Below are 20,492 nucleotides of genomic sequence, written 5' to 3'. Positions count from 1 at the left end.
AGGGTGGGTGGCTGGGATGCTGCTCACCTGCCTTCAGAACCCTCCACCCTGGTCCCCAGTCACCTCTGATTGCCAACACACACACACACACACATGCACACGCACACGCACACGCATGCACCTGCCTCCCTGCCCCATCAAGACTTGATCTGGCCCTTGGGCAAAGACCCCAAAGAGTAGGCAGGGCTGCCTCTCCCCAAGCCAGAGTCTGGGTTCCATGGAGACCCAGTCCCGTGAGCGTTAGACCACAGCCAGCCATGCAGAGCTGGGAGCAGACTTGAACCCCCTGGGGGCTGGAGGAGGAGGCAGGGCCCCACCCCAAGGATCTCAGGTGCTTCCTCTTCTGCAACCATGCACCCCCACCTTACACTCACTCCCCCCGCCCAGAGCAGCCGCCCTCAGTTTTTCCAGCCAGGACCTCGCAATAGCTGCTGTTGGCATGGTGCATTTTATTAACCCATTTCACAGAGGGGCAAAAGCGAGGCTCAGAGGACATTAGAGATAGGCCCCGGTGGAGGTGGCCTCGAGACCCTCGTCCCTCCCTTGTCCCTAGGGGTCCAAGTTGTAGCCCACAGAACAGTAGTAATCAGCATCGTCCTCGGGCTGCACGGGGCTGATGGTCAGGACGCAGACGTTGCGGGCAGTGTCCACCATGGCCGAGAAGCGCTCGGGGATGTGAGCCGGCCGGTGGTGATCCTCCTTGGAGCGGTAGTAGAGGAGGAAGCGGGGGGCTCTGCCGGCTCGCTGCTGGTACCAGGACACCCCGTGGTCCCCGATGGTGGCGTGGCGCGGGATGATCGTGCAGGAGAGCTGGGCCACTTGGCCTGGGAAGACGAGCAGTCCGTCCTTCTCGGCCAGGGTTGGCAGGGAGACTGAGGCACACAGACAACTCAGGCTTGGCCGGGCCTCTTTGCTCCTGCCCCCTGCCTGGTGACGGCTCGGTCAGACCCTCGCAGGACACCCCCGGTCTCAAGGGATTCGTAGCTTGTGCCGTGGGATGGGCGCTGGATGGGGTGCTTCTGTGTGGCACTCAAGTTCCCACTCGTGCCATGTCCCCAGGGCGGCCCGTGTTCATTGCAGGGGAGAACTGGGAGCTTCTGGGTCTCCCTGCTGTGTGTCCCCCTTAGTCACACCGGTTCTCTGTCCTCTTCCCAACCCTGGCTACCAGCTACCCACTCATCAAGTCACCCTCAGGCAGCTGGCCACTGGGGAACTTCTGGGGTCAGGTTGCCATCGAGTCAAAGCCCAAAGGGATCCTAGCAATCTGGTCATTCACAAATGGGGAAACTGAGGCACCCGGAGCAGCCTGGAGCCAGGTCTACCCCTCCACCTCGGTGACCCTCCCAGGACCCTCCGTGCTACATGCAATGATTTGGTTCCCTGCAAGGGCCTTCTGGGGGCAGTGACATTGCCTGACACCCGCCACCCCTCACTCTCAACCTAACCCCCCAATCCCTGCTCCTAAGCGAACCAGGTCCAGGGAGGGCTCACCTGCCAGGAGGACCCCACTCAGAAGGAGTGCGAGATGCTGGGCAGCCATAGCCAGGGGCAGGGAAGCAGGCCCGAGTTGTTCTGCCGGTCCCAGGTGCTACGGGGCGCCCAGGAGGGGTGGCTGGTGGACCACAGCAGGTCATGCAAATCAGCCCATTGACGGGGGAGCGCGGGGGCCTGGGTCCCAACGGCCAAGCACAGCCTTCCTGAACCTGGGGGTCCTCGCACTAGCAGCCCGGAAGGCCACAGGTTTAGAATTTGCTTTCTTACTGAGGTGTAACTCACGTCCAGTAAAGTGCTCTAATCTTAGTATACAGCTCTATGGTCTTAAATACCTATGCACCCCATCAAGTCCCCACGAGATCAAGATTTAGAAGCTTTCCACCCACCCCCAAGGTAAATGTGCTGCTGAGTTCTATCACCTTAGAATAGCTTGGCTTGTTCTGGAACTTCAAATATAAATGGAAGAAAGTAATTTGGGTGGAGAATGAAAATATATATTCGAGGCCCCCCTGAAGAGCTGGGGGAGGATGCGGAGGTGTTGGACTTGCTCACCTGGATTGTTGCTGATGTTCTCACAAACATTGAGGACTGACGGCTTGATGTGCTGAGCCCTCTGTCTTGGGGCTTGCCCCTGTGGAGCTTGTTACTGCAAAGGAGAGGCTAAGCCTGCTTATAATTGTGCCTGAGTCTCCCCCTGAGTGCCTCTTTGTTGCTCAGATGTGGCCCTCTCTCTCTCTGACTAAGCCACCTTGGCAGGTGAACTTGCTGCCCTCCCCCCTACGTGGGATCTGACTCCCAGGGGTGTAAATCTCCCTGGCAACACAGGATATGACTCCTGGGGATGAATCTGGACCCGACATCATGGAATTGACAAAATATTCTTGACCAAAAGGGGGATGTGAAATGAAGCGAAATAAGGTTTCAGTGGCTGAGAGATTTCAAATGGAGTTGAGAGGTTACTCTGGTGGACATTCTTATGCAGTATATAGATGACACTTTTTAGGTTCTAATATACTGGAATAGCTAGAAGTAAATACCTGAAACTACCAAACTCCAACCCAGTAGCCTTGACTCTTGAAGATAATCGTAAAACAATGTAGCTCACAAGGGGTGACAGTACGATTGTGAAAACCTTGTGGATCTCACTCCCTTTATCCAGTGTATGGATGGATGCATAGAAAAATGGGGACAAAACCTAAATGAGAAATAGGGTGGGACTGGGGGGGTGATTTGGGTGTTCTTTTTTTTTATTTTTTATTCTGATTCTGATTCTTTCTGGTGTAAGGAAATGTTCAAAAATAGATTGGGGCGATGAATGCACAGCTATATGATGGTACTGTGAACAGTTGATTGTACACCATGGATGATTGTATGGTATGTGAATATATCTCAATAAAACTGAATTAAATATATATGTGTGTGTGTGTGTGTGTGTGTGTGTGTGTGTGGAAGGATGTTGTTGTCTCTTGGTTCTGCTTTTTTAGTTCAACTTTAGGAGAGTCTACATGTGTGTGCACCAATATTTAGTCCCTTCTCGTTGCTGTGTGTGAATCACTGTGTGAAGACACCATAATTTTTTTATCTGATTTGGCATTGGGGTCTGAGTCATATCCAGATTTGCTCCATGCTGGGCACAGTGAGCTCCCTTAACCCATAGCCTCGAGAGCTCCTTCTTGTAGAGGTTTTAGAGCCTCTCCATGCAGGTCTCACTGCACTTCCAAGAACTTCTTAGGGTATCTCCAGACACTCAAGATTAAATATCTCTCTGCAGAAAGTTCAGTGATCGTAGCACAATCGTGTGGCTGTAATTATACTGCCGAAGTGCATACTTGAAAGTGGTTGAAATGGAAAATTTTATGTTGTTATATATGTTCTCACAATACAAATTTAAAAATAATACATTTAAAGAATGTAAAACCACAGCTGACAACATATTCAATGATGAAACACTGAAAGCATCCCCCTAACAGTGGGAACAAGGCAAGGATGTCACCTCTCACCGCTTCCAATACAATCCAACATTGTGTAGGAAATCCTAGCCAGTGCAATAAGGCAAGAAAAAGAAATGAAAGCACAGAACCCAGACAGGAAGAAATAAAACTGTCCTTATTTGCATATAACATGATACTTCTGCACAGGAAGTCCCAATGAATCAATGGTATTTGTATACATTAGCAACAAACAATTGGGAACCAAACCAAATTTTCTTTTAAATATCACTTAAAATATAGTAGTTCCAAAAAAATTAAATATTAAGCTGTAAATCTACCAAAACATGTACGAGATCTATAAGCTGGGCATATTGGGTTAAATAAACTACATTAAAAATTATATTTGGGGGATGTGGAGTGTCTGTGAGTAAACTTAATAATATATGTATATATGTATGTATATTAAAATTTAAAACACAAAAAAAGACCCCTTTTTGGGGCAGCACTGAGATGGTCCCCAGGCAGGGAGGGCTTGCTGTCAGAGCCCACGACCCTTCCAGAGTGTGACCAGGTGGCTTTGGCCACTGAGCTCGACTTCCTGAGCTTGTTCTGTGGAACACAGATCCCCAAATACACCTGTTTCCCCTGAAGCAATGAGCTGATGGTGAATTTTAATCCTATAAGGATGGTGGAGTCACGGTTCTTACCCCCCTTTTACAGGTGGAAACACTGAGGCTGCCCAGTGTCTGTCCAGGGAACAAAGAGAGACACGGTCCTCTGTGGGATGGGATTGGCGGTGAGCCCCAGGGCACTCAGCTCCCTGGAGGGCCACCAAGGTGTCCTCTGCTTCCAGGGAGAGATCCCAAAGGTGCACAAATGGAGGGGCTGGTGGGGGCTCACGGGGAGGGCAAGGGAGATCAAAACAGAGAGAGAGAGACAGAAAGGAGGCAGAAGGTGGGGAGAAAAAGTAAAATGATGAAGACAGAGAGGGAGAGAAAGGAAGTCCAAGAAAGGATGAATACAGAGCATGAGAACATAAAAAGACAGAAAGAGAACAAAGGAGAGAGAGAGAAAGGAGGGGAAGGAAGGGAGGGAGAGAGAGAGACAAATATGAGAGACAGGGAGAGAGGGAGGGAGAGAGAACGAGGAGACCATGAAAAAGACAAGTGCCAAGGAGTTTCAAAAGAACCGCTGGAGACCCAGCAACGACAGACAGAAGGAAGGACAATGCAAACTGGCGGGAAATGAGTTGGCAGGTGCTTGGGATCCCACGAAAACCTGTCAGCAACATCCACGCTGGCTTTACTCATCATCACCCCAAACAGGAAACAACCCATATGCCTCTCAGCTGATGTCCAGACAAAGGAACTGATTATTGACACGTGCCAACAACACGGCGGAATCTCAAACGCATTTTCCCAAGCTTCTGCAATGTAGTCCCATTGATATAAAATTCTGGGAGAGGTAGTGGCTAAAAAAAAAAAAAAATCAGATCCAGGGCAGGGCAGGGGTTGACTTTACAAAAGGGCACAAGGAAACTGGGGCCTGACCAGAAGGTTCTGTGTCCTGACCCTGGCGGTGATTACAGAGATTTTGTCAATGTGCAAACAAGTGTACACTAAAAGGGGCGAGTTTTACTGGGGTTGGAAGTTGGTAGCAAGTCTGCAGAGGGCCCCACGCTACAGCCACGGCCACGGCCAAGGCCACGGCCCCCCCACTGCCAATGACAGTGCAGACTTTCCCACAGCCTGTGTCCTTCCCTGCCACCCCACCCCACTCCCGCCAAGCTCCTGGGCTGCTCCAGGTCCCGGGAGGGGCTGTCAGAGGTTGAGCCCCCCCTCCTCAGCAGCCCCCACTCTGGCTCGCGGCCTGGGAGCTCTGTCTCCCACTGATGGGGGATGTGGCTACAGCGAATGCCTCCCCCACACAGGCCTGGTTACTGGGATACTGGGGGGAAGGCATTTCCTGCCTAAATGTGGACCTCACTCACTGCCATGGAGACCTGCCTGCAGTTAGGGGGGAGGGTCCCAGTTTCCTCGGGTCGTTGTGTCCCAGCAGGAGGACGAGGGGGCCAGCTGGGGTTCAGGCCTAGCTGCAAGGACCCTTCTGGGCTGGTGGAGCTGCACCCCAGAACAGGGCCTGGGCCCACCCACTTACACATCTCCCCTCAGGGAACCCCCTGGGGCCCCAAGTCCTTCCACTGCAGGGGAGTTGGGGGCTGGGCCATCAGAGCCCCCACATCTGCCTCCTGCCCCTGCCGCCATGTTTATCACAGTGATGTTTGGAGGTAAGTGGGCCCCGTCTCCCCGCTCTGTTTTGGGAGGAAGGAGGTGGGAGCCTGGGGTGGCAGCTTGGAGAGGCAAAGCACACGGGCTGGGTCCTGATAATTCTTGGGGAGACTCTCTGGGGGGGGCCTACCTGCAGGGCTGGGCTGCAGATATGCAGAGGCCCTGATGTCCCCCTGAGCCACTGTGCTCGTGTCACACTGCTTGTCCCAGCTCCGGGAAGGCAAGATGAGAGAGAGGGTCCCAGATGGGGGGTGGGGGGAGCATAGACAGTCCCATTGGTGACTTCTGCTTCTCGTCTCCCCCCCACAGCCGGCTGCTGGGAGCTGGTGAACCCCTGGTGCAGCCTGGTGACCCTCACTGCCCACTTGAGGCAGCGGGGACGGGTCCCCCCAGATGGTGAGGGGGCGAGGAGGGGGCGCTGGGGAGGAGGGGCTGAGGACCCCCCCCCCCAAGCAAGTGGGTGCCAGCCCTGCCCGGCTTCCCCCCTGCCCTCCCAGCGACCATCGCCCTCCTGGCTGAGGATGGACACCTGGTGACCCTGGGGGACACCCTGGAGGAGGGGGCACCCCAGGACCCCTCCACGGGCAGGCCCCTGCTGCAAGAGCGGGAAACCTACGTCCTTGTTCAGGTTATCAGTAAGTGGGGTCCACGGCTCCCCGCCACAGCTAGGTTGAAATATCTAAAATCGGGGAGCCCCATGCTAACCCCAACCCATCCCTAGCCAAGACCCCGATTCTCTCCTGACCGCTGACTGGACCAGCAAACAGGCAGGGCAGGGAGGGGGGTGTGTGTGTGCGCTCAGGGCAGACAGGGGTCCGTCCCCCCTCCACAGAGGGGGAGGACGGGGCCCCCACACGCTATGTGTCCCTCTTGGAGAACCTGGATGATTGGTGCCCAGAGCTGGCAGGTGAGTGGCAGCCCACACCCCCTTGGGTGGGGGAGGGTACGCCAATCCCCCCAAACCCCCCAAGGCAGGGCTCTTCTTGGATCTTTTAGAGGAGCTTGCGCTGGCTGTCGGGCCTGCCCCCCACGGGTGGACGGCCGGAGGAGGAGGCGCACAGGAACTCGGCACGGCCACGGGGAGCGAGGCCCCCCTTTCAGGCCCCGACGGGTGGGCTCTCTGCCCTCCAGAACCCGCTAGCTGGGGCCGGACCCCCAGAGCTGCCAGAGCAGGGCCAGGAGCCTGGTACGGATAAGACATGGGCACCGGGTGGGGGCACATTGGCAGAGAAGTGGGACCCCTTCCCAGCAGGGGACGGACACAGGTGTAACCACCCCCCGCGGACGGAACATGCTGGAAACATATCGCCACCACCCCACTAGAGCATGAGGCCCTAAGGACAGGAATGCTGTCTGTCTGTCTGTTTGCTTGCTGGCAGCCCAGCACTCAGAATACAGCCTGGCACACAGCAGGGGCTCGATGATGAGCTGCCCAATGAACTTGGCGAAGGTGGCAAGCCAGAGCGTGTGACGGTGTGGTCCCTGGCCACGGTCTGCACTGGTTTGCAAGGGCCTGCTCCTCTGTCCCGCCAGACCCTGGGACCTGACACACCAGGGGCCACCTTGCCAAGATGAACCCAGAGCCAGGGAGTTAGTTGGCTGTGACCTCACCCAGTGGGATCAAACCCATCCAGGCAACCCAGCGAGATTCCTCCTGCAGAATCCAGAACTGCTGAGAAGTTCCATCAGCAAAAGGAACAACGGCACGGGGGTCTCCAAGGGAGGGAGTCCACAGGCTCCCCCTGGGATCCCAGCCCCCCAGAATCGGAAGCCCTCGGGGTCGCCCACTAATGTCTCACCACCCCGCTTTGGACTGCCAAAGGAAGTCTGTCCTCCGATTGCCACAGGGCTCCTCCCGCCCCACCCAGGAAGCCCACCTTACAGGGAGGTGTCCATCTGTCCGTCTGCCACCCTCCCAACCCCTATCAGCCAGAGCAAGCTGGATTGCAGGGGTCAGTAAGAGGCCACGCAGCCAGGGGTCTAAAATAAACTTTTAATTGCACATTTGCATCTTGGGTCACCCATGAGGTGAGAACCCCCCTTACCCCCAAACCCAGCTCCCTGGGTACAATCTGGCGTTGTGGGCCGGCTGTCGGTGGGGGCTGTGGGTGCAGGGCTGGGCCCTGGAGCCTTCTCAGAGCTGGCCCAGCGTCTGCTCCAGCATCTTCAGGGCAGGGAGCTCAGACCTGCAGAGAGAGGGGGTGGCAGGGGTCAGGGGTCAGGTGCACCCCTCTCCCCACCGGTGGGGGTCCCGGCCCCCCGGCTCACCGTGGTTGTACTTGCACTGCTTCAGGGCCTCGCTGAAGCCCTCGCACAGGGTCAGGTCACTCTGAGTGGTCGAGCAGTCCAGGAACTGCCTGATTTCGTAGGCGCAGGGTCCCAGCTGTGGGGGCTGCAGGGGCTGCGGGGTGGCACGGGCAGGGGCCTGGGGTACAGTGCGGGAGGGGGCAAAGTCAGCTCGGGGTTGACACCCGGGGGTGGGGGGCTCCAAAGCTGGGGGCCACCTGCCCCTGCCCACACACACACCCACACCCACCCAGGTGTCCCAGGCAGGCTGGGGGGGGCGATGGGGCCAGCCTGCCCCCTCATCGCTCCAATTGTGAAACAGCATGAGCCAGCAATTTCCTGCTGCCTCGTTCATAAACAGGCCCAGCGGGCAGGTGGGGTGTGTTAGGTAGTGGAGAGAAGGTTCTAGAAAGGCCCAGTGCTCTGTGAGTACTCTTGGGTATGAGCTCCACCCCCACGAGTTCCAGCACCTTCCTGGCTCCACACACCAATTTTCAGGACCCCAGAACCCGACCCAGACGTAAAGCTGCATTTAGCTCAGGACTGGCGGTGAGGGGTGGGGAGCCGGGTGCAGTACGGGCAACGGGGAACAGGCCCCAAGGTCACAGGGTGTCCTTTGCCCTCCGGCCTTGGGGCCCAGGTGGTGGATCTAGGGGTGAGGCAAATAGCTGCAGGGAACCCAACATCCCTCCCCCACTCCTAGAGTCTGACCCTCTCAGGGGCCTCAGTTTCCCCATCTTGGAGGGGCACGTTGGTGTCTGTCCGTTGGCCTCTAGGAGCCTGAGGCACCTCTGGACATCCCTGGACCCCCCCCCCCCTCTGGTCACTCCAGCCTCTCCCTGCCATGAGGTTTTGGGAAAGTCCTGCCTCAGTTTCTCCAGGACGGCTGCTCACCTGCTGGGCCGCGGCGGGCTGGGCGGGCTCCGAACTTCCCCCGCTGAGGGCTCCGGTCAGAGCGCTGCCCATGACGTGGCCCACAGCGGAGCCCACCGCCACCCCTGCAGCGGTGGTCGCCATCTGCGCCATGAGGCCCGGCTGGCCCGACGGGGCGGGCGCAGCGGCCACTGCCGCGGGCGGCGGGTGGGCAGGGACGGCCGAGCGTCTGCAGCGGGGACGGCAGAGTTACTCCGGGTCAGACCCCAAACTGGGGGTTCGCATGGCCGTGCCCCCCCAATCCTGGGGCCTGCGTTGCAGGGTTTGGGGAGTGTCTGCAGTTCTTGGAAACGTGGAAACGTCCCCCTCTTCCCCCCGCCCCCCAAGGGGTGGGCGACCCCCTCCCAGATCAATGGTTGCGGCACCCCGCCCCCCTCCCGCCAAGATGGCGCAGCGGCAGCCAAGGTCACATTGCGGACGCCCTTGGGGGGGTGCCCACGCTCCCCCCGGCCCCCTTCCCTCGGGGATCCCCGCGCACCCGGCTGGCCGGGCGGCCACGCTGCGGCTCCCCCGGGGCATGGAGGCGGCGGCGAGACGGGGCCGAGGAGAGCAGGGACTGCGGCGCAGACGGCGCTGCTGCCTCGGGGACGAGCTCGGCGGCGCTGATCCCCGCGGGCGCGGGAGGGCGGGGCCTGCGGGACACGCCCCCACCCGTCGGGGGCGGGGCCATCCCTCCCCTCCCCGCCCCTCCCCAGGTCTCGCCCCCCCAGGTCCTCACCCCTCCCGCACCCCCTCGTCTCGGCGCCCGTCTCGGCTGGCAATGGGGCCGCGCGCCCTCCCTGCGCCCGGGGCGAGCCGCGCGGGGTCCTGGGCACCGGGGCGCACGGCCCCACAGCGCCGAGGAGGGCTAAACAGGGGTGACAGAGCCAGGTCCTCTGGTTTGAAGGACCACCGCGGAGGGCAGAGAGTAGAGGGGAGCTGTGGCGAACCCCAGAGAAGAGGGGACAGAGAGGCGACGGGCCGAGGCCAGCCGGGGAGGGGGCCACGGAGGTGCCAGGCCGAGCCAGGCTCCCGGGGACCCTGCGCCGAACAGGGTTTGCTGTCCCCGGCTGGCCTCGGGGTCTCGGGTGGACGGGAGAGGGGAACAGGGGACCTGGGGAGACCCCAGACTCCCGCCAGGGGGCGTCCCGACCCCACTTCGACCGCCCTGGGCAGTGCGCCTTGGGGGTGCATTGAGGGCGGGGGCGCGCTTTTAGGGAGAAGCCCGACGCTTCCTTGCGCTTCAGGAGCCTCGCGGATTTTAGACTTCTTATGCATTTTTTTTTTTGCCGGGTGACTTCGAAGTTGTGATATTACCCTTAGCTGGGGAAGGAAGCAGCCCAGACTTCTGTATCCTCCGCACACGATCGCTGTGCGCCTTTGAGAGTGGGGTGGCTTTGCATCTCCTCTCCCCACAAAACCTGGCTGGGGCCTGGGGCCAGGAAGGAGGGGGAAATCGCCAGGAGCAAAAGCATCTGCTGGGAGGGGAGGGCCGGTCACCCGGTGCAGAGGGGAGGAGGGAGGGAGGGAGGAGAGGAGGGTGAAGGGGAGGCTGCTGCTAATTGGAGTCCGGCTCTGCCACGGTGTGTCCAGCTAATGTGTGCGCAGCGCTCTTGTCCCGGCCCCGTATTGGTGCAAAGCTGCTTGCACGGCCTTTGTTTTCACTGCATTTAATCCTCTCAGCAAATCTGTGAAGCAGGGCTCACTCCAGCTGCAGTTGGGGCCTGGGCCTCAGTTTTCCCCTCTCTGAAGTGGGCATGATGGCACCCATGTCACAGGGTGCGCCTCTCCGGTGTAGCACAGCATGGAAAGTGGGGGCTGCATTTCGGACCTGCCAGGCTTGTCAGGCCTCCCTTCCTTTGCTCCTGCTGTCCCTGCCCACCTGGCTGTCAAACTGGACCCTTAATTCTAGACTTCCCAGGGTCCTCCTCCTCCAGGAAGCCCTCTGGGACCAGCTCCCCTTTGCTGGACGCATGCTGGCTTCTCTCTGTGCCCTGTGCTCTTCTACCACCCCTCCCCTGTCCTCACCCGCACTATGGGTGGTTGTTACTTCAGCACCCAGGACTTGTGGACTGCAGGCTCCCCCAAAGCACAGTCGGGCACCCCTGGAGGCTTGCAAGTCAGTTTAAGGTAGTCGCACAAAAGAATGTGTGTTTTTTTTTTTAATTGAAATAATTACCTGTTTTCATGTGTATCAGCAAAATGCATAATGGGGCCCTGCCCAGAGGTCCACTCTGCACCCCTACTTCTCCATTCAGACCATCCTCCCCCAGCCTTCTGCAGCCCACATCTGCTCCCAGCTGAGCGGGCTCCCCAGCCGCCTCCTCCAATTGCCCGTTAGTAAGAAAAAGCCTGTCCCCTCCCTCGAAGGGCCTCAGTTTCCCCATCTGGAAATCGTGGATGGTTCTGTTCCAAGCTAGAGAGCTGGCCAGCCCCCCTCCATACACCTCTGTCCCCCTCCCAGGGCATGTTTTAGTGTCCCCTTTCTCAGGCCTGTGGCACTTGCCCGCCCCCCTCTCAAAGAGGACAGACTGAATCCCCTGAGGCTCTGGCAGGGGGTGGGGGTGGGGGGTTACATGCTGGCGGCTGTGACCACCTGTTCACAGGCTGCCCCAAGCCAGAGGTCAGAGGTCAGGCCCCCAGGGAGACCCGGCCAGCTGTGCTTCCAAAGGCGGGGGTGGGCGTGAGAGATGAAGCCCTCCTCTCAGACTCCCCACCTCCCATCAGGTCCAACTCCTTGATGACCCACCCACAGTGGGGAAACTGAGGCCCAGAGTGGCATGGGCTGGCCAGGGTCAGCCAGCACCAGATCCCCCAAACCAGGGCCTCGGGGCAGCGCCTCCCGGTCCACCTGTCGCCCCCACCACGCCGGGCGGTGGACGCCACCGGGAGAGTCTGGAACAAAAGGCCGCGGCGGCCGGGGGGCGGGGCGGGAGGCGGGGCGGAGGCTATAAGGGGCGGCAGCCCGGCGCGGCCCAGCAGGCCCAGCAGCCCCGGGGGTGGATGGCACGGGCCGCCGGGCTCCGCGGCGCGGCCCCGCGCGCCCTCCTGCTCCCGCCGTCGCTGCCGCTGCTCCTGCTTCTGCTCCTACTCCCGCGGCCGCTGCTGCTGGCGCGGGCCCCGCGGCCGCCGGTGAGTGCCCGCAGCCCACCGACGGGCTGCTTGCTCTCCTGCCCACCCGCCCGGGGGCGCCGGGCACGAGGGGATGGGCCCACGGGGATCCGGGACGCTTGCCGCGGCCCCTGGTTGGTGGGCGGGAGAGAGAGTGAGCTTCCCGTCCGCGGAGGTGTGCAAGTGGAGCGGAATCCGGGATCGCTGCGGCTGGGGAGGGGAGGCCAAGCCAGACTCGCTCCCTGGTTTCCCCCAGCGTCGGGACCCGCTCCTGGCACCCCAGACATGGAGACTGCAGTAGAGGGTGCGGTACCCAAGGGAGTGGTTACAGGGACAAAGCAGTGCAGGGCCTGGGCGGTGTCACTCCCAGGTGTGTGGCTGCCCGGTGAGCTCACCTCCAGGTGAGCAGTGGCATGGGAGGATAAAGCCAGAGGGGCAGGGGGTGGGGAGCGTCGCGAGGCAGGCAGGGCCAGCTGGAGTATGAAGGTGACGGTGAGTGGGACCCTGAGGTGGGAGTCAGAGAGAAGGGGGGCTGCAAGTGACAAACGCTTGATCAGGACAGAAGAGGTGGGGTGTGTGCCTCCAAAACTGCATCCTCCCCTCGAATCGGTGCTTTCGGGGACTGTCACCGGAGTAGCCGGGCTGGGGGGGCTGAGCTGATCCTCTGGGTGTCCAGCCACCGGGGGAGCATGAGGGGGTGACAGGCAGGGGTTCCTGGGGACCAGAGCACTGAGGAGGGAGACATGGCCAGGCTGGGACCCTTCAGCCAGCCGTGCCCTGCATTGGCTGTTGCAGCAGATGGGGATGCCGTGGGCGAGGATGGGTGGGGGGCACTTGGGGCAGAGCTGGGAACCCTTTTGGTCTCTGAACCCCGCCTCTCGGTCTGTGAACTGGGGCGGGTGACAGTGCCCACCACCACGGCCGCCCCTGTGCCCACCGGAGCTGCCACTCGACCCATATGCAGGGTCAGGGCAGGGGCTGGGCCGGGCTGTCGGCTGTCCCTGGGAGATCCGGGATTGCTGCCAAAGTGTTTATCCCCCGGCTGCCTGCCTAGTGTCAGCAGGGCTGGGAGAGCTCTGTAAATATTTATCCCTCCTGGTTCACAGCTTTCAGGATTGATGAAAGTCCCACAAACTAAAGCCCAGAGTGGGACTCACCTGGTCTGGCCTTAGCCAGCAGTTCCCGAGCCCGGGGGTCCCCCCCTTCTCTCCCCTCTACCCGATGCCTCCCATTTTCTGGATCAGAATCGATTCAGGGGCTGGCCTGGAGCCTCTGAGCTCCACCAGGGGACTGGGTCAGCCAAGAGAGATCCTTCAACTATATCTGAGGCTTGGCATGGGCGCCCACGACAGGGCTGGCCAAGGTGGGCTTCTGGCCGAGGAGGATGAGAGAATTCACCGGAAGAAGGAACACTTCTCGGGAAGGTGGGCTGGCTGTCTTTGGCTGAGTGTGTGGGGTGGAGGTGGAGGTGGAGCGGGGAATGAGATTGGGGAAACACCAACTCTGTGTCTGGGATCAGCTTCTGCCTGGCTCGCTGTGTGACCCTGGGCAAAGTCCTTGTCCTCTCTGGTCTCGCTTTCTTTCTTTCTCTGGGAAATGGGGTGATACCTGTTCCTGACCCCCGCCCAGGGCTACAGATAAGGCCAGCGGCTTGGACAGTCTGCCCCAAGGCCTGAGATGACTCAGAAGGCTCAAGTGTGGGAGGGCATTGGGACAGGGAGCTAGTGCTGCACCCTGGCGATGGGGAAACTGAGGCCCGGTGCTGTTAAATGATGGGCTCCAAAAAATCCTACCGGCTGGAGGAAGCCTGGAGTCTCACACTTCTGATCATGTGCCATCCAGGGTAGTGAACTGTGAAACGGACGAGAGCAAGAGGCACCCTTGCACCCAAGTCCTCCTCTCTGGGCCACTGCTCCCCCTTGTAGAAGCTTCTGGAAAGCCCCCTTCTAGCCGTGACTTCCTGCTTTAGGATTTAAAGTCTGGAGCCGTGTCTTGGGGTTCTGGATGTGAGGTACACTTTGGGAGCTGCAGAGAATTGGATGAGCACAGATTCTCAAGTGTGAGGGAGCCAAGCGCGGGGCCTGTTCTCAGTGCTGGGCACTGCAGTGGGCACTACGGAGGGTGTTGCTTGGTTCTGTGCCATGGAACCAGCCTCATGTGGAGGCCGAGGGGAGGCGGTGGCTTGCCCAGGTCACGATGGGCCTCGGAGTCCCAGACTGAGGCTCTTTTCTTTGCACTGAGAGGGCCACGGTCCAGGGGTCTGACCGCGGACATGGCACCTTGTGGGGGAAGGAGAGGAAAGGGCAGTGGCTGGTGAGGATCAGGTGAGGGGACCATGATGACCCTCCCCATCCCTTGGCAATAACGTCCCATTCCTTCTCATCCATCACCCGTCACCAAGGCGAGGCCAGTCTGGGTCCCTACTCCAGGGATTAAGATAACTAAAGCCCTGAAGGGCCGAACTGGGGTGCAGGGAGGGGGTGGGCCGTGGGCACACACAGTCTGCCACCTGCCATGTGTCACCTGGACAAGTCGCTTAGCCTCTCTGGGCCCTGTTTCCTCGTCTGAGAAGCACAGGGGGACAGTGGTGGAGTTGGAGAGAGGTGAGTCAGAGCTAAGTGTAGGCCATGGAGCCATTGGCAGGTGAACTGTGACAGTGACAGGTACTTACCAACAAGCTCTGTTTTGGCCAGAACCCATAGCCCAGCGAGGCTGGGATGCTGTGTTCTGCCAGGAAACTGGGGTGGGGGGAAACTAGCCCAGTGCCCCAGGCCCCAAGAGGATCCACAGCCGCCTGGGGTTAGGGGCGGGGGTTCAGAAGCCCCAGGTAGCTCAGAGGCTCCCTTCAAAGTGGGGTGTTCTTGGGGGGACTCAGTCCTTGGCTGTGGGATCCAGAGATTGGACGGCAGGGGCCCCCGCGGCACCTGGAGCCTGGGAGAGCCTCTAGGGCTGAGGGTGAGGATGGGGTTTGGGGGGCCTTTGCATTGGGATGCCCCAAATAGGGTCTCGGCAAACAGCACAGCCCCATCCCGTCCCCCTCTGGCTCTAGGTGCGTCCCAGGAAGGAGATCGGGCTTTGGGGCCATGTCTTCCCTGGCCCTGCCCCACCCTTGCTGGGTGATCTTGCAGAGCCTGCTCAACCTCTCTGAGCATCTGCTTATCTCAGGTGTGAACTCCAGGTCCTGCAGCTCCAGCAGGGCTGGCCGGCTGGTAGCTGGCAGGTAGTGGGCAACTGGACCCCGTGAGCTCCCGCTGTGTGCCCCGTCCTGGGTGAAAGGCTTAACACACACATTACCTTGTTTCATCTTCAGATCAGGCCAATGGGGAGGTATTATCAACCCATTTATCAGGTGAGCAAACTGTTTGCTCCGCATGGCTGCAGCCACTCCATGCTGGAGAGAGTGGTGGATGGCCTGGGCAAGGAGAGATGGCAGAGCCCGTCTGGTCATGTAACTGGGGAGGGCAGAGAGGGGGTGACCCAAGTGTGTCGGAGCCTGGTGGATGTGGCAAGAAAGGGAGGTGGGGAGAGCGGCAGTGGGGAGAGCCTGAGGAGCTTTCCGGAAACTTCCTACCCGGAGGCATTTCCTTTGCTGCTTTTTGGGGGACCCTCCCTGGGTGTGTGTGCAGAGCACGGCCAGGGTCTGCCGGCCTCAAGATCCCCGAAACCTCACAGCCCCCAGTGGCTGGAGTAGGTGATGGGCAGCCAGGGAAAACCGAGGCCCTGAGCCCAATGATGGGCCTTGTGGACCCGAAACCTGACTGGGACGCCATGTCTCTCCCACCCAGGATGCCCACCGCCACCACCCCGTGCAGAGGGGCCCACAGCCCTGGCCCCCTGCTCTGCCCGGTAGACTGGTGCCCACCGCTGCCACCATCCAGGAGACCCCCCGGCCGACAGGCGGCCCTGGGCCTCCCCGCTGCGGCGTGCCTGACCCTTCCGATGGCCCGGGCGCCCGCAACCGCCCAAAGCGCTTTGTGCTGTCGGGCGGGCGCTGGGACAAGACAGACCTCACCTACAGGTAGGGAGGGGCCGGGGCTGGGCAGCGGGACCCCCGATCTCCACCTGTGAGTCTGCACCTGGAGACCCACCGGCCCACCCAAACTAGATCCGGGGGTCGGCGGCCCGAGTCCTCTGTCCATACGTGCCATCCGTGGCCACCATCCCAAGCTCCGACTTAGCTGCACGGAGCCGATCCCAGCTTGGGGGTACGTGCTGTGCCACGGCGGGGGGAGTGGAAACACAAGTGGCCCCTAATTGAGGGGTCCTGGAGGGCTCCTGGCGGGGTGATGTGCAAGACAAGACACACACACACACACACACACACACACACACCCCAGGTGGAGGAGCTGGCCTGGGAGGGCAGGTGAGCATCTCGTAACCCTGGGGTGCAGATCAAGGGAGGCCTCTGAAATTTCCCAGGTGGGGGTACTGGAAACCAGGAATGGGGGATTCCGGGGGCCAAGTTCTCCTGTCAGTGGGCAGCACAGCCCGATCGAGAGCTGGGGTCTTGGGGCTCCTGCTTCCCTGTTCCCACCAGACGTAGGCGCCTCCATACCCGGGCACCTGCAAACCGCCCAAAGGTGTGCACAGGTGCAGCTGAGGCCCGGGCACACCTGAGGCAGGTCCCACGTGTGCACGCTCGTGCATAGATGCATGCACACGGGCATCCCTGTTCCAAGCCCCAGACCCTGCCTCTGCCCCCTCCACGCCCTCCAGGATCCTGAGGTTCCCGTGGCAGCTGGCGCCGCAGCAGGTGCGCCAGACGATGGCAGAGGCCTTCCGGGTGTGGAGCGACGTGACGCCGCTCACGTTCACGGAGGTGCACGAGGGCCGTGCCGACATCATGATCGACTTCGCCAGGTGAGGCGGTGTCCCGGGACCCCTCCGGGGACAAGCCCTGCCGGCCAATGGGAACTGACCCCGGCCCCCACACCTGCCCGCAGTTACTCGCACGGCGACGACCTGCCCTTCGACGGGCCCGGGGGCATCCTGGCCCACGCCTTCTTCCCCAAGACGCACCGAGAAGGGGACGTCCACTTCGACTCCGACGAGACCTGGACCATCGGGGACGAACAGGGTAGGTGCCGGGGACAGGGTGGGGAGGGGACCCCAACTTTCCAGCAGCTCATCAGAGATCGGGGCTCGCCGAGGTCAGTGGGACTTAGAAGCCTGGGCGTCTCGGGGCAGGAGGTTTGGGGGAGGCTGAGCCCCTGTCCCTTCTCCAGGCACGGACCTTCTGCAGGTGGCCGCCCACGAATTTGGCCACATGCTGGGGCTGCAGCACACGACGGCGGACAAGGCCCTCATGTCCACTTTCTACTCCTTCCGCTACCCGCTGAGCCTCAGCGACGACGACCGCAGGGGTATCCAGTATCTGTACGGCCCTCGTCCCCGGCGGGTCCCCAAGCCCAGCACCCCGGCCCCGGGCCCCTGGGCTGGTGAGGACACCAATGAAATTGCACCTTTGGAGGTGAGGGGACAGGAGGTGAGGCCCTGCCCCCTATACCGGCTTCTGCAGCCCCAGTGCGGACCCTCTCCCTGCCCCTGTCTCCCCCTCCCCAGCCGGAAGCCCCACCTGACCCCTGCGAGACGCGCTTCGACGCCATCGCCACCATCCGCGGCGAGCTCTTCTTTTTCAAGGCGGGCTTTGTGTGGCGGCTGCGGAGAGGCCATCTACAGCCCGGCTACCCCGCGCTGGCTTCCCGCCACTGGCGGGGACTGCCCAGCCCCGTGGACGCGGCCTTCGAGGACGCCCAGGGCCACATCTGGTTCTTCCGAGGTGAGCGGGGGAGCCGGGCGGCTGGGCGGGGGGCCTGGCCGCCCGCCGGCTGCAGCCTCCCGCCCTCTCTGGCAGGTGCTTGGTACTGGGTGTACAACGGGGAGGAGCCGATCCTGGGCCCCGCGCCCCTCTCCGAGCTGGGCCTGGGGGGGTCCCCGGTCCACGCCGCCTTGGTCTGGGGTCCCGAGAAGAACAAGGTCTACTTCTTCCGAGACGGGGACTATTGGCGCTTCCACCCCAGCACCCGCCGCGTGGACAGCCCCGTGCCCCGCCGGGCCACCGACTGGAGAGGGGTGCCCTCCAAGATCGACGGCGCCTTCCAGGATGCTGATGGTGCGTTGCGGGGCAGGGTGGGGGGCTGGCGGGCAGTGGGTGTAGTGGTCATACCTCCCACTCCGTTCCCCCCCTCCTTGTGGCGGGGCACAGCCGTCCCCCGTCTTGCCGATGAAGAGACAGAGGGTCAGAGTGGCGGAGCAGGTCTCGCCAGCTCCCTCATGCTGACAGTGAAGATAACAGCCCCTGCACACCAGGGCTGACCCTCCAGGCCCGACACTAAGTTCCTTGCACGCATTGTCTCAAATTTCCCAAATGACCTCTGAGATATGACCCAGTTATTGGCCCAGTTCCTGGAGGAGCAAACAGAGGCTTGGGCAGTGAGGTCCCTAATCGGGCCACACAGGTGGAAAGTGGCCGGAGCTGGGACTTCCACCCAGTCAGTCCCTGCTCCTACACACCCAGCCCCCCAGGACTCGCAGTCCAGTGCTCTCGCCCCTGCTGGGTGCCCCCAGATCGGACCCTCTGGGATGGCTGTTCTCGAGAGGTCTTTAGCTCTGGGGCTCCAGTCTCCCGTGTCACTCAGGGTGCCCATCTGTCATCTGGAGTAGGGTGGAGGTGACGTGGAGGTTGAGGGGCTGTGAGGGAAGCAGGGACTTGCCTTCCCATGAGGTAGGAGTTGGGCCTCTGAGGCTCTGGGAGCCTGTCAGGCTAGGTGAGCAGCCAGGACCAGGCCCTGGGGCAGGCTGGAAGGCTTCCTGGAGGAGAGGGAGCCAGAGGAGGGCGTCAAGGAACTTAACGTCAGCTGAGACGTGCCCCCCACCCCTCCCCAGCCCAGTTTGCTGGGCAGGTACAGGGTCTAGTGTCTACCGGCCCAGCCTGGCCTCCTTCTCTCCCCAGGCTACGCCTACTTCCTGCGGGGCCTTCTCTACTGGAAGTTTGACCCTGTCAAGGTGAACGTCCTGGAGGGCTTCCCCCGCCTCGTGGGCCTCGACTTCTTTGGCTGTGCCAAACCTGCCAACGCTTTCCGTTGACCCCAGCCCGGATGCTCCCGGGGGTGCTGACCTCTGCCAGGCCCCTGACACCCTTGTGGCTGCAGCGTGTCCTCAGGGCATGGGAGTGGGTGGGGGGTGCTGCCTCCCTGACAAGTGTAGGGTGGACCACGCGGGCCGTGGTGCCCCATCAGCGATGACTTCAGACCGGGCAGGGGAGGCTTGGATGTTACTTGAGGTCACGGTCAAACCCAGCCGTCCTTGGTCTCCGTCCCTCCCTGCTGGCCCGGTTCCCGGCAGGTGCTGGTGCTGGAGCAGGGGGTTCTAGAGGACTCCCCCCGGGCCTTCTGTCCCAGCCGAACAGCTTGGCCAAGGGGCAGGGCCACTTCCCGAGAAGCTGGCTCTGCAGAGATGCTTGGATCTGGCTGCCTTCTGGCTGGGGAGTCTGGAGAGCGGTTCTCCATGACCCCATCCCAAAGGGTCAGATCAGCTGGGTGGGAGGGAGCTTCCTGTGGGGGACCCCAGGCCCTGGAGGCCCCAACATATCTCTGTCTATACCTCATTCCTGTCACGGGCCTGCTCATCCCACAGTCCTCTTTCCCGCACCACTTCACTGGGCTCCTCCCAAACCATGTAAATGTGTGTACAGTGTGTATAAAACCTTTTACTACTTTTTTACTGGGAGACTGTCATTAAACCTGGTCAGTTTCTACCTGCCTGCTTGTTTCTCTGTGTGTGGCCAGGATGGGGACCGAGCTGGGCCCGAGAGGCAGGAGGTCTGGCTCACGTCCTGGTCTGGGGCTGGGAGCCAGGGTCATGTCCACTCACTTCCAAGTTTCCAGTCTTTGATGCAAAGCTCAGTTGTCTTCTGCTGCATTCCTCCATCAAATCTCCCTGGGACGTCTGTCGGGGCAACTAGCCTTTGGCTTCCACTTCCACGTTCACCCCCCTCAATCCAATCTCCACGGATTGTGCCATGTCCCAGCCCCTATTTTAGGATACTTGGGTTTCCCAGTGTTGTCAGGACCTGGAACAAAACTGACGGCTGCTACCATCTACCCTTTGTGTCCCTTCCAGCATCTCCCTGCCTGGCCCCATTCTATCCGTGGCTTCTTTGCAAAGCCAATCCCAGCTGCAATTTTTTTATTTTGAAAGATGTGAAGTTGTCAATAGAGGGCTGTTTTTTTACCTATTAAGCGGCTCAACTGCATACATTGATTGCTTTAGGCTTTCATTAGTGCTAGTCGCGCACCCAGCCCCAGGGCAGGGCTGTTGGGGTCACCAGGCTGCAACCCCTGTTGTAAGCACACAGCAAGGTGGACTTGCAGCGGTCAGGGACAACACCCCCCCCTGGCGCACCAGCCATACCAAACACCACCGGGGTCTCTGAATCCATCCAAGGCCCTTGAGCCTTGGCTTTCGGGGT

General features: G+C 60.8%; 4 protein-coding genes across 6 annotated transcripts; 2 read left to right on the top strand and 2 right to left on the bottom strand.

The window, feature by feature from the left end:
• Positions 1-429: 429 nt before the first annotated feature.
• Positions 430-1,596, bottom strand: VPREB3 (V-set pre-B cell surrogate light chain 3). The gene is made up of 2 exons (XM_037823653.1): positions 1,492-1,596; positions 430-872 (listed from the first exon to the last, which is right to left on the bottom strand). Exons 1-2 carry the CDS (start codon positions 1,538-1,540, stop codon positions 550-552), a joined length of 372 nt encoding a protein of 123 aa, XP_037679581.1. The 5' UTR covers positions 1,541-1,596; the 3' UTR covers positions 430-549.
• Positions 1,597-5,476: 3,880 nt separating this feature from the next.
• Positions 5,477-7,498, top strand: C23H22orf15 (chromosome 23 C22orf15 homolog). 3 transcript variants are annotated; one of them, XM_037823603.1, is made up of 6 exons: positions 5,477-5,712; positions 6,023-6,109; positions 6,211-6,348; positions 6,546-6,620; positions 6,710-6,899; positions 7,247-7,498. In XM_037823603.1, coding segments are annotated over exons 1-6 (516 nt in total). In that variant the 5' UTR covers positions 5,477-5,687; the 3' UTR covers positions 7,248-7,498. The 3 variants fall into 3 exon arrangements, with proteins under 3 accessions (XP_037679531.1, XP_037679530.1, XP_037679532.1); XM_037823602.1 differs by lacking the exon at positions 7,247-7,498 and having other exon boundaries at positions 6,710-7,025; XM_037823604.1 differs by lacking the exon at positions 7,247-7,498 and having other exon boundaries at positions 6,715-6,854.
• A 194-nt stretch (positions 7,499-7,692) lies between these two features.
• Positions 7,693-9,561, bottom strand: CHCHD10 (coiled-coil-helix-coiled-coil-helix domain containing 10). The gene is made up of 4 exons (XM_037823605.1): positions 9,411-9,561; positions 8,894-9,101; positions 7,982-8,138; positions 7,693-7,899 (listed from the first exon to the last, which is right to left on the bottom strand). The coding sequence occupies exons 1-4, from the start codon at positions 9,449-9,451 to the stop codon at positions 7,880-7,882; spliced, it is 426 nt and encodes a 141-aa protein (XP_037679533.1). The 5' UTR covers positions 9,452-9,561; the 3' UTR covers positions 7,693-7,879.
• A 2,343-nt stretch (positions 9,562-11,904) lies between these two features.
• MMP11 (matrix metallopeptidase 11) lies at positions 11,905-19,778 on the top strand. The gene is made up of 8 exons (XM_037823600.1): positions 11,905-12,043; positions 15,808-16,040; positions 16,739-16,882; positions 16,966-17,099; positions 17,248-17,492; positions 17,585-17,801; positions 17,877-18,134; positions 18,975-19,778. The coding sequence occupies exons 1-8, from the start codon at positions 11,915-11,917 to the stop codon at positions 19,106-19,108; spliced, it is 1,494 nt and encodes a 497-aa protein (XP_037679528.1). The 5' UTR covers positions 11,905-11,914; the 3' UTR covers positions 19,109-19,778.
• Positions 19,779-20,492: the final 714 nt, after the last annotated feature.

This window comes from Choloepus didactylus (genome assembly GCF_015220235.1).
Source record: "Choloepus didactylus isolate mChoDid1 chromosome 23 unlocalized genomic scaffold, mChoDid1.pri SUPER_23_unloc1, whole genome shotgun sequence".
Lineage (NCBI taxonomy): Eukaryota > Metazoa > Chordata > Mammalia > Pilosa > Megalonychidae > Choloepus > Choloepus didactylus.
Note: the sequence above shows the minus strand (reverse complement) of the source record. Positions and strands in the feature narration are given on the sequence as shown.

Coding starts and splice junctions, on each gene's coding strand:
- C23H22orf15 (XM_037823602.1), top strand. CDS start 5,688: ATGTTTATCACAGTGATGTTTGGAG. Junction 6,110..6,210: donor GGGACGGGTCCCCCCAGATG/GTGAGGGGGCGA, acceptor CTGCCCTCCCAG/CGACCATCGCCCTCCTGGCT. Junction 6,349..6,545: donor CGTCCTTGTTCAGGTTATCA/GTAAGTGGGGTC, acceptor CCCCCTCCACAG/AGGGGGAGGACGGGGCCCCC.
- CHCHD10 (XM_037823605.1), bottom strand. CDS start 9,451: ATGCCCCGGGGGAGCCGCAGCGTGGCCGCCCGGCCAGCCGG. Junction 9,102..9,410: donor GTGGCCGCCCGGCCAGCCGG/GTGCGCGGGGAT, acceptor TCCCCGCTGCAG/ACGCTCGGCCGTCCCTGCCC. Junction 7,900..7,981: donor GCAGTGCAAGTACAACCACG/GTGAGCCGGGGG, acceptor CTCTCTCTGCAG/GTCTGAGCTCCCTGCCCTGA.
- VPREB3 (XM_037823653.1), bottom strand. CDS start 1,540: ATGGCTGCCCAGCATCTCGCACTCCTTCTGAGTGGGGTCCTCCTGGCA. Junction 873..1,491: donor GAGTGGGGTCCTCCTGGCAG/GTGAGCCCTCCC, acceptor TGTGTGCCTCAG/TCTCCCTGCCAACCCTGGCC.
- MMP11 (XM_037823600.1), top strand. CDS start 11,915: ATGGCACGGGCCGCCGGGCTCCGCGGCGCGGCCCCGCGCGCCCTCCTG. Junction 12,044..15,807: donor CGCGGGCCCCGCGGCCGCCG/GTGAGTGCCCGC, acceptor TCTCCCACCCAG/GATGCCCACCGCCACCACCC. Junction 17,493..17,584: donor ATGAAATTGCACCTTTGGAG/GTGAGGGGACAG, acceptor CCCCCTCCCCAG/CCGGAAGCCCCACCTGACCC.